Raw genomic sequence first — 10750 nt, forward strand, 5'->3', positions numbered from 1 at the left:
TTGCCACCTGCGGAGCACAAGGTCTCTTCCCCGGCTGGGTGCCGACTCCCTCGGCCCACCAGGGACCGGTCACCTTGACGCTCGTGGCGAGTATTTCCTCGTACGATGTACAATAGGATGTGAGTCCTGAGATGTGATATCCTTGAGTAATGTCGCCGGCTAGACGCCCCCAAATCCTCAGCGACAGCCGGGCCGATAGTTACCAGCAAAGGTAGTTGGAATAGAGCAAGCACATCGAGGGGCCGGGTCGGCTCGGCTCGGGACCCAAGATAATCTCGTCCTATTCAGGCAATCTGATGTCCGATTCTAGCAAAGTTTCCGGCACAAACTACATCGAGACCTCCTCACCAATTTCCCCGCGAGAAATGAGAAGGACCCCAGTAGCATAGAGCCCATTGCATGATCAGACTAAGGGGCCGTCAGCCAGACAATGGTTCCGGCATGAGGCTCTCGAGTATTGCGGTTGGCGGCCCGCCGGCGCCGAAGTGTCTTGAGCAATTATCATCTGGAGATAGAAGAAGGCCTAGATCCTCCAACAAAGAGAAGCAGAGCACTTCATACAATTTCCACACAGTTTCAGGTCACTCCCGTCCGTAGGCATTGTCTACTCGGGTTCCCACCTCACGTTACCACTCCACAGGCTAGGCCAGTTCATAGACATACCTGGAGCCAGCCCGGTTCCATCTCATCCGGGGGCAAAGGGTCTTTGTGCTTAGTGGGTTATACTACCTCGGAGGCTATATCGAGTGGATGCTGACTCTCTTGCGGCCGTCTAGGAAGCCATCAAATCCACTCGCGGCCAAGGCCCGTGCGAATTCTCCCCAGGCGTTCCTCATCCCCGGGAACCTACACAGACCTGCATACGAACCAGAGACCACTGGCCCTGACCGCTCAACGGCGGTAGCCCGACGAACCCTCCCACCTGGTCGGGCATCATCGCACTCCCGCTCCTCACCCGCCACATCATTGCCTAACGGGAACGGGGTCTGTTGAGTGCATTGCAAGTCTACCACATCTAAGGTACACCAAGTGAAAGCAGCGGTGAAGAGGAGGAAAGGGGGCGGTGACAGAAAGTGCAGCCGAGCAGAGGCGAGCCAGTTGGCCGGCCAGGATCTAGGGATATCGAAGCATATTGCGCTGCCCCACGATTCACGAGGGGCCCAGAATGTTTATCAGTTTGACCGCACCCCCGGTGGACGTGGTCTTTCCCGGGGACAATGTCTTCACTTCCGCCGCAGCTGCAGCTTGTGCTCCTTGGCCCTTCTGCTTGAATCGTCTCGGCGCCGCACGGATCCTACACCAGCACCGGCTCCACGACATGTCTTTCAACCCGGCGCTTTTGAGAAGTGGACTATCCGACGCCGACCTCAAACGGCAGCGGCAGCAGCAGCAGCAAGCACTCCCGGTGTATGGCAACGGGTGCTATCAGGCAGAGCTACAAAAGGCTGGGGAAAACGCATTGCTCCCGGTACGTTACCATACCCGCGTTTCAATCGTTTGAAGGGAGTAATGAAGCTAATGGAGTCTGGGTGGACAACAAGCCCGGGGAAGAGCAGCCAAACACGGGCAATCCCGCATCACTTCCCACTAACCCACTCCATGTCTCGCCTTATAACGCGGCGATGGACTCCGGAATGATCTGCCAGCCTTCAAACGTAAACCCTACAGCCACTCCCGAGGTGTTGAATTCATCGTACTGGCAGGTGGCGCCAGCCGGGCCTCCAGCATCTTCTTCGTTTGCACCCGTCGGTGGAGGCCCGACTTGGGAGCATTCATACCAGGGACGGAGTACCTCGACGTCCAACTACGGCCATTACACGTTGGGTGTCCACACCGGTGCCATCCCGCAAACGGTCTTCGAGCCCGGCGATGCGCTTCGTAACCTGCACCCCAAGGCGGCCACCGATAACGGCTTGGCCGATTACACTGACACTGACTCTAACCTGTATACATCTTCCGGAAGCTTCTCATCTGCCGGAACTTCGGACATGTTGGAGGCGATGGTAATCAGTGACGAGCCCAACCATCCCTCTTGGACTGTCTCACCGTCCGAGACACAGACGCAATACGACAGCCTCGCTTGCGTTGGCGCTGCAGGTCCGGGGCAGCATCACACTGACGACAATCCTTGGGTGCCGCCGCCTACCGCCGTTGAAGAAGAAACGGTATCTCCCAAGATGTTGCGGATCAGGCCCACGCCAACACCAACCTCGTCCTCCGAATCCATTCGCACAAGCTTCTTGGCCGGCAGTGCGGACGATAACCCTCGATTCCTTTGCCCCGACGCGGGAGCATTGCCAGGGCTGAAATCGGTTGGACCGTCCTACGCTGTTCCAAATACACGGAGGCTGCTACCTGACCGGGGACAACGGCAGATCTTACCGTTCCATGACAGCGCCCGCACCCTACCCTCAAACATGCCGGCATACACATCGGCAAGCCGTTTGGATCCCCCATCTCCCTCTCCCAGAAAGCTAGGCAAACTAAAACCTAAGCCGAAAGCCGGCCTGGCCCCCCTCCAGCCTACAGTCGCCAGTCGCACTCTAGCGTCATCGCGACTGCCTGAGCTGCCGGCATTGGCAGGCTGCGAAGGCGCGCCATTGACGAGAGACGAGATTGACATGGACGACCGGATGTCGAAAGACGACTTTTTGGTCAAGCACAAGCAGATGGGCATGACATACAAGGAGATACGGCGCATAGGCGGCTTCACGGAAGCCGAGTCAACGTTGCGGGGACGTTACCGTACCTTGACCAAGAGCCGCGAGGCACGCGTCCGCAAGCCCGAGTGGTCCGAGAAAGACGTAAGTCGCCCTCTTCCCCGACCCTGTCTGGTCTCAGGGATGTGAGTCCCGAGACGGCCCAAGGCTCCTCACCCTACTCTCGGCCATTACCCATACACCCGCGTTTACTTTTGGTTCGATGCCTTGGGTTGAGGCTTGCAAAGGCTAATATTTTACTTCGTGATGTAGCTCCGCCTTCTCGAGAAAGGGGTCCGCGAGTTGGCGCACAGCGCGGACCTGAAGACGACCAAGATCCCGTGGAAGAAGGTGGCCGAGTACATTGTCAACAACGGGGGAAGTTACCACTTTGGCAACTCGACTTGTCGCAAGCGGTGGGATGAGCTAGTGCGCGAGCAGGCCGCGCTGGGCAAGGCCGTGTGGCAGCCGTTCTACCCGCAGAGCCCTGACCAGGGGCAGTACGTTGGGGAGAGTGCAGGCGGTGCTGGATATCTCCGGCGCTCTCTCGGTGGGTATGGAAAGGGAATGTAATGTAACTACCGCTCTGAAGGTTGCAAGGGCTGGACGGCGTACCCGTTGGAATTCGGGCTGGTGCTTGAGGGCATGCGTGGCCAGACGCGATAGGACCCTCGTCACAGGCCGGGAAAAGGAAGCAAACAGTGGAGTGAAAGGCGGACGTAATGTAAGGGGGAGCAAACATGGAAGCAAAAGCACTCTTTATCCTAGATAGGCATACCTGGGGTATACGTAATTTCCAGACCTTTTGTGCCAAAACATGGGATCCGACCATACCCCGTCCCCCACTCACAACATCACTAACCTACCTACCCCGTCAAGCGGCGGCGGCGCCTGTACCGAAGGCACCCCTATCCTGCCCAAAATCTCCAGCAACTGCTCCGGCTCCACCCTCAACGCATCCCACTCTGCCTGACTCTTAACCAGCGCTGTGCCGGCCAACACGGTACCATTCAGCGCCAGCTTCCCCACCACCCTCCTCGTACCATCCCGCTCCACAACCGAAACGACCTCCCCCTCGGCAAGGCGCGGCATAACCACCATGACGTCGCGGGTCATAGCCAGATTATAGCTGATCCTCGCCTCCACACCCTCCTTCCCATCCTCCCCATCACCACCACCACCACCATCAGCAGGGACCTCAGCCGCCGCGCCGCCCTCGGCAGCCCCCAGCACCGCCTCGCACGCGCGCCGGTACAGACGGAGGTAGACGCGGCGCAGATCGGCGCCGGGCCCGATCCGCTCCGCAAACGTCTGGAACGGGACCCGCCCCCGCAGCGGCAGCGGCCCGCCATCCTCCGCCCCCGTCCCCGCTCCCGCCGCCGCTAAGCCCGCCGCCAGCACCTCCCACGCCCCGCCGCCCTCCACCTCCTCCAGCCCCTCCCTCATCCGCGCCACGGGCAGCAGCTGGATGTGGCGGTGGGGCTGGCTCGCGCCCGAGTGTGGGCCTGAGTTGAAGAAGACGAAGAGCTCGCCATCGTCCTCGTCTTCTCCGGCATCGTTTTGGGATTTGTTGTTGTTGTTGTTGTTGTTATCGTGGTAATGACGGTGACGGTGCTGGTGCCGGTGCTGGTGGTGGGTGTGGTAGGCCTCGATGCAGGCGTAGGCGACCTCGAGGTCGGCGCGCTCGAGCAGGTGCGTCTGCTCCTTGAAGGCCTGCGTGGCGAGGATGAAGTGCTCCGGGACGACGGCGAACTTGTTGAGCACGAGCAGGTGGCTCGGTGCCAGGCGCGTGATGAGCATTGCCGCAGGGGGTTTGTCGAAGGGGTCGAAGAAGGGTTTCTTGTGGGGCTTCTGCTCGGGCGAGTTGGTGGTGCTGGCATCGCTCGGGGCGATGGTTGGAGAGGGTGGCAGGGGGGCTTTGGGCTTGTTGGCGAGGGCGGGGGAGAAGCGGAGCTGGATCTGCGGTTTGGAGAAGGGGTTAGTCAGGTAAGGGGGCTTTGGGTTGGGGGTTTGGATGCGGCAGACGTACGGGCACCGAGTTGACGTTTAGGATGGTCACTTGAGTGGGGTAAAAGTTGACATCGCCGCTGGCGCGCGCGCGGTTGAACGCCGTCCGGACGAGTTCGGGGAGGTTGGGCGGAACCTTTACGGGCGACATGGCGTCGGGCGATGCCGGCATGGCGCGCATTGAGAGTGGTTTGGGAGTTGCACGAGGAAAAGTCGCAAGAGTGGGAATAGCTTCGATGAGGTCATGGCTGTGGTCCGTGCGTGGGTTCCCTGCCCCTCTCTGTGCCACAGAACAGCGTTGAAACTCCAGATGTATATCATTACTCTATCCGTGCCGCTATGTATGGCGTGTCCAATTGCGCTCCTGTGTTCCCCGTAGCACTCAAATCCCCGGCAGTCCAATAATGTTCCGCAGAGCCGGCACCCATCTGGGGAGAATGTAGGTGATATACAGTCCAGCCAGAGCAACCAGGAGCCCGGTAAGCTGTCAACTGTCAGAATAGCAGTCTCAATCAGTAGCCAGTCAAGGAACCTCACCTTCTCGAACCAGGTATGAAAGTAAATCGCCGTCATCAGCAACATCCACGCGCACAGCCCAACCACTGCGGCCGCTAGCCTCCCTCCATAGCCCAGCGCCTCGAGAACAGAATCCACCGCCCCGTCCCCGTCCCCATCCCCTCGCCTCTCTGCCTCAATCCCGGCCCCCTTAACCGCCCCGTCATGCATTACCACACTCCTCTCCTCCCTCAGGTACCTCGCCCACCGCGCGGCCACCCACCCCACCTCCTGCAACAAAAAGAAGCTCCCCAGCACCAGCATAAACACATGCCCGCTGATATCATGCCCGCCCCTCCACGCCCCGCCGCTCGCCTTGCACGCCGCAGCGGTGAGCACATCGCCCTTATCCATGGCGGACAAGCCCGCCTGGGCCTTCTCAGCGAGCGCGTCCTCGCACTTGCCGCCGGTGAAGCGGAAGCCGCGGTCGATGATGGGCGGGCCGAAGAACCACTGCGTGACAAACACCCACCACGCCGTGACCAGCGCCCAGCGGATAGCCGCGCGAGCCCGAGCCCGACCGCCGGCCAGCGCGGGGTGGGTCAAGACGAAGGCGAAGAAGGCGGCCGAGATCCACGCCCACCCGCGCTTGACGAAGAGCACGTTGACCAGGTTGTCCTTGCGCGCAAAGTACGACGGCGCCAGCCCCGCGTCCTGCGCGTGCGCCTGCCGCGCCGCGTCGTACGGCGCCGCCCGCGTCTCGGGCGACACCAGCGAGAAGACGGCCCCGAACACCAGCAGCCCCGGGTACGCCGCTAGAAGCGCCAGCTCGGTCGGCGTCGGCAGGTACGGCGTGTTGCGCGCCGCCGGGCGCGTGTCCGTATCCGTGTGTGTGTGCGAGTGCGAGGTCGAGGTCGAGGTCGAGGTCGAGGTCGAGGTTATGCGCGCGGTGCGAGTGGTACGGGTGGTGGTGGCGGGGGGCGTGGACGGGATGCTGCTGGCCAGTTGGGACGGGGATTTGTACCGCCGCGAGGGGTTCGGGGTGTCCATTTCTGGTGTCTTGTTCGTTCGAGTTCTGTCAGGGGGCCGACGCAAAGAAAATAGTAGTTGATGGTTCGGTCGAGCGCATGTGACGGCTCGGTTCGAGATTTGATGCACGGAGCGATTGGCGGTTACGACAGGAAAACGCGCATTCTCTTGCTAAGCAGAGGGGAGAGACAGGCTGTTGCGTTCCCGAATCGGGAGGTTAGTTAGGTGATACGTGGAAATTGTCAAACTGACGACAAAGAGAGCGTGGCCTTTGAATCGACGAGGCTTTTTGTCTTGCCCTGAGGCAGAAAAGAAGCTTAAAGATTGGAAGTTATGACGTTTCGTTGTCAATCCTTGACTTGGCATGGGGCAGCCCCGGCCGGCAATTTTCATCAGTTACAGGGCAGTGGGGCGAGACAGAGCGCCTAGGCCACGCCATCAAACCTTTCACGGGAACATCCAAGTCACTGTCAGACAAGAACACCTTGAGCAACAAAAAAAAAAAAAAAAAAAAGAGAGAGAGAGAGAGAGAGAGAGAGAGAGAGAGAGAGAGAGAGAAGTGGTGAGAGGTATCGTTTATTCTCTCTATCTCGCTTGTTTGGCCGCTCATCAACCGTTCTGATGTATCTATGTACCAAGTTCTCCGACAAGAAGCCGCTCTTTGGCCTCGTCCTTGAGCTATTATGCGCCCCAAGTCGAGACAGATCCTGCCTCACTCCCCATAAACGCCGTACAAACACACAACAAAAAAAGCCAGTGAGTAAAAAGGCCGCTGAAGCGACAGGCTCAGAAGAATAAGTAAGCAGTCAAAAGCCGCCGATGCAAAAAAGGAGAAAGAAAGCTGCCTGCAAAGAACGTCCCCAAATCCTTTCTCCGAACCACATGGCAGCTCTTAGCCAACTTTCTCGGGTATCCTTGTCATCACAACTCATCCATCCATCCATCCATCCATCCATCCGTCCATCCTTCTTGTCTTCCTCGCTATTCCATTGTCTTACACCCTGCCTCCCCCTCTTTCACGGCGACTGGAACAACGCCAGCGTCGCGCAAAAGTTATTCCTGTTGTCGCGGTCCAGGGCCGCGCTCTGCCCGTTGACCGTCACCATGTTGACGCTCGCCTTGGTGCTCAAACCAAAGAAGTGCACGGCGCTGTCCTCGAGCGACACCATGTTGGTCTGGCACGACTGCGTCTCGAGGCAGACCTGGCCGTAGTTGTCAAAGAACGAGTACAGCCCGGCGCCGTAGATGAAGATGTTGTCCGAGTTGATGGCCCGCACGCCCCACGCGCGCTTGCACAGCCCTGTCTCGTCGCCCGCGCACTGCGCCTCAAAGTCCGGGTCGGCGAGCCCCGCGTTGACGGCGAACGGCCTGGTCGCGTCCGGGTTGCCCTGGAAGTAAGGGGTTTCGGTCTGGATGTGGGCCAGGAAGACGTTGGAGGCGCCGTTGAACTGGTAGTTGTAGAGCACCGAGTGTTCCGAGGCCGTACCCCAGCCCCAGATCGGGCCCTCGCCCTCGATGAGCACGCCGCGCCCGTTGAACACGTCGATCTGCCCGTCCCTGGCCTCGGGCTCGAGGTCGTGGTCGGCCACCCAGTACCACGTGTTCTCTAGGTACGCGCTGCCGCCGGCGGGGACGTGCAGCATCATGAAGGCGCCAAAGCATTCTTCGGGGATGGCGTTGGTCGCGTTGGGGTTCTTGGCGCACTTCTCCAGCTGGAGCTGCGTGCCCGCGTACCCGCCGATGCGCGTGTGCACATCCCACAGGCCGGCAGCGCCGGGGCTGGTGCCGGCGACATTCCACTCCATCATGATGGCGCCGGGCTGCGGGCCGGCCGTGCCGAAAATGAGGTCCGACATCTCGACCTCGCCCTTGTCGCCGGGCTGGCCGACCTGGAAGACGGGCTGCGGATTGGACTGGTCCTTGAAGGAGCTGTCGCCGCCCGCCAGGATCAGCGGCAGGACCTCGCCCGTGATCCTGATGGTCTTGGGGACCCTGACCGTCCTGGTGATGATGTAGGCGCCGTGGTCAAAGTAGACAATCTGGTCAGGCGTCGCCCTGTCAAAGATGGCCTGGATCGCATCCGTATCGTCCGTCACGCCATCACCCTTGGCTCCGTTGGCCTTGACGCTGATAAAGTTGCTAACCGGCACGTTCTCATATTGAGGCTTGCTCCGGGTGACGAGCTTGCCCGTCGCAGGGTCACGGAGGACGTCGGGCTTCTGGACCACCTGCTGCCGGCCTCGGACGGCTCTGCCGGCGGTGCCCTCGATCCCGGCGCCGTAGGCACGGCCCTGCGTCCAAAAGTCGACGTTTTGGTTGCCCTCGAGGACGACAGCGCCCGTGGCATCGTTCAGGACGGCTTGGGCGGTGCCCGTCATGTCGACATTCTCCAGGATGAGGGTGCCGTTGGTGTGCGGCGAGCTAGGGTCGTAGGCCGTCTTGACGCCGACGGGCGTATTGGTGAACTGGCTGTCGAGGACCATGACAGACCCGACCGTCTGGCCCTGCGGGCCTCCGTTGGCCATGTCGATGCCTACCTCGCAGTTGTTGATCTTGACGTCCTGGAATACCCAGATCCAGTTCCAGTTCATAAAGATGGCCGTCTTGCAGTTGTTGAAGGTCAAATTGCGCGTCGTGAACTGCTGGTTGCCAAAGAAGGCGCCGTACCTGCCGCCGTTGAAGGTGAGATCGGTCATGAAGCCGCCAGACCCGTTGTCCATGAAGATGCCCTGCTGTCGGTTGTTCTCGCCGCCGTCGGTGCGCATGTTGAAGACGATGTTCTGGAGACTGGTCGCCTGGGCAACCTGCCAGTGGATGCCGGCTCCGACCTCGACCGGCATGGCGGTCAGGTCGATGACAAAGTTGCGAACTTGGCGGAAGAAGTTGTTTTGGTTGGTCCACCAATTCCTGCCGTTGGCGTCGTACGGGTCGGCGTCGATGATGGCCATGCCCGAGAAGTCGGCCGCAGCCTTGAGCGTCGGAGGAGAGACGGCATCGCCGACGAGCTGCGTGTAGTAGAATGGAATGATGGGTTTGCTGACGACGTAGGTACCGGGAGGGAAGTAGACGAGAGCGGGAGTCGTGGTCTGCGAGGTGCAGCCCTCTCCACAGCGGTTGCCGTCACTTATGGCCCGGTTGATAGCGGCAGTGTCGTCGGTAGCGCCATCGCCCGTGGCTCCGTAGTCTCGCACGTTGCGGAATACCTTGTAGTTAGGATCCGGGTTGAAGGCCGGCGCGCCTTGCCGTTGGATGCTTGCCAGCCAGTAGCCCGAGCCGGATTCTTGCCGCGGCGCTGGGGCAGCAATGGCTGTCGAACCGAGGCCCAGCGCCAAAAGGAGTAATTTAGAAAATGTTGAGAGGCCCATCGTGGTGTAGTGCCAGCTATCCGCAGATGTCCGTCAAAGTGAGAGGAAGACTGAGGAAAAGTCAGTCCAACTTCGTCGAGCAGAAAAAGAGGGAAGAAAAGGCGTTGTGGAAAGTGAGGTCCTTTGGGGAAGTTTAAGAAACGCCTCTCCATAAAAATAGCTCGCAGGGCGAAGTGCGTTTCTTAGCTGGTGGCATTTCTTGTGTTTACTTCAACAGTAGATGAAGTTGTGGTCTGCCATTGCCCAAAACGCCAGGTACCTTGCTGTACCCTGTGCACAATGCGTCGTGGCCAGGAACAATAGGCGCCAAGGCGGTCGCATGGACAATAGAGCGGGACGAAAGTAGGCGGGCATGGCCCGGTTGGCATTGTGCACATCGCACAAGGGCGCCCCCAGAAAGGAAAGCAAGAGCATAGCCGGTATTGTTGGGGGACGGGTCAAAGAGAAAGCAGATCAGATGGCACTTACAACTTGCTGCGTGGCACCCCAGAGCCGCGATGGCTGGCCAAAACCGCTTGCAGAAACGAATATGGAAACAGGAGAAAAGGGAAGGTTTCCAGTGGATGGGCACAGAAGCAGAAGTCGGGTCGGCCGATGGGGAGAGGCAGACTACCGACCTGCAATAGCGTGGCTAGGCGGATGGGACGAGCTTATAACATTGTGTGAGTTCGTCGGGGCCCCTTCCGCCCTACGTCAACGCAAGGCTTCCCTTAAGCGACGGGCATGCGGTGGCAAAGCGAATAGCCGCCCCATGATCGCCTCGTGTCGTGTTCCTCACGGAAGTTGAGTGGGGGAGGGGGACATAGCAGGCTTTGTGATGGAGCGGCTGCTGTGTACCTTGTTCCTGACGCTAGCCTCTCGGCACAACCCCAAGCATTGGGTGCGCCAGGGGCAAATGAGCGACCCTGAACTTGAACAGCTTGGCGGCGAATCAGTGGAATCCGAGGAAGGGAATTTGTCACTGGTTCGCCGGCAGGGGCCGAGAGGATGCATTGGCTGGGAACACCAGACGGCTCAAACAAGCAGGGGTGTGAGAGGGGCATCCAAGATCGGACGGAAGGATGCCGAGATGTTGGGCAGCGCCTGGCCACCAACCAAATTGGGCAAGGTTTTTCGTCAGGGGCTTCTTGTTCATGCAACCGCCGGAACATTGCT

The 10750-nt window shown here is 59.8% G+C and overlaps 6 protein-coding genes across 6 annotated transcripts; 3 read left to right on the top strand and 3 right to left on the bottom strand.

Moving 5' to 3' along the window:
- Positions 1 to 1165: 1165 nt before the first annotated feature.
- On the top strand, positions 1166 to 1501 carry MFIFM68171_10196 (uncharacterized protein; the record flags this gene model as incomplete). Its single annotated transcript, XM_071065615.1, has 1 exon — positions 1166 to 1501. One exon carries the CDS (start codon positions 1166 to 1168, stop codon positions 1499 to 1501), a length of 336 nt encoding a protein of 111 aa, XP_070921716.1.
- A 121-nt stretch (positions 1502 to 1622) lies between these two features.
- Positions 1623 to 3272, top strand: MFIFM68171_10197 (Myb-like domain-containing protein; the record flags this gene model as incomplete). The annotated part of the gene is made up of 2 exons (XM_071065616.1): positions 1623 to 2804; positions 2973 to 3272. 2 exons carry the CDS (start codon positions 1623 to 1625, stop codon positions 3270 to 3272), a joined length of 1482 nt encoding a protein of 493 aa, XP_070921717.1.
- Positions 3273 to 3545: 273 nt separating this feature from the next.
- On the bottom strand, positions 3546 to 4878 carry APA2 (bifunctional AP-4-A phosphorylase/ADP sulfurylase; the record flags this gene model as incomplete). Its single annotated transcript, XM_071065617.1, has 2 exons — positions 3546 to 4658; positions 4729 to 4878. 2 exons carry the CDS (start codon positions 4876 to 4878, stop codon positions 3546 to 3548), a joined length of 1263 nt encoding a protein of 420 aa, XP_070921718.1.
- Positions 4879 to 5088: 210 nt separating this feature from the next.
- Positions 5089 to 6251, bottom strand: MFIFM68171_10199 (Acyl-coenzyme A diphosphatase SCS3; the record flags this gene model as incomplete). The annotated part of the gene is made up of 2 exons (XM_071065618.1): positions 5089 to 5190; positions 5244 to 6251. The coding sequence occupies 2 exons, from the start codon at positions 6249 to 6251 to the stop codon at positions 5089 to 5091; spliced, it is 1110 nt and encodes a 369-aa protein (XP_070921719.1).
- Positions 5532 to 6020, top strand: MFIFM68171_10200 (uncharacterized protein; the record flags this gene model as incomplete). Its single annotated transcript, XM_071065619.1, has 1 exon — positions 5532 to 6020. The coding sequence occupies one exon, from the start codon at positions 5532 to 5534 to the stop codon at positions 6018 to 6020; it is 489 nt and encodes a 162-aa protein (XP_070921720.1).
- Positions 6252 to 7246: 995 nt separating the features above from the next.
- Positions 7247 to 9595, bottom strand: MFIFM68171_10201 (Glycoside hydrolase family 55 protein; the record flags this gene model as incomplete). Its single annotated transcript, XM_071065620.1, has 1 exon — positions 7247 to 9595. One exon carries the CDS (start codon positions 9593 to 9595, stop codon positions 7247 to 7249), a length of 2349 nt encoding a protein of 782 aa, XP_070921721.1.
- Positions 9596 to 10750: the final 1155 nt, after the last annotated feature.

Source organism: Madurella fahalii, assembly GCF_045866475.1.
Source record: "Madurella fahalii IFM 68171 DNA, scaffold_6, whole genome shotgun sequence".
In the NCBI taxonomy this organism is placed as follows: domain Eukaryota; kingdom Fungi; phylum Ascomycota; class Sordariomycetes; order Sordariales; genus Madurella; species Madurella fahalii.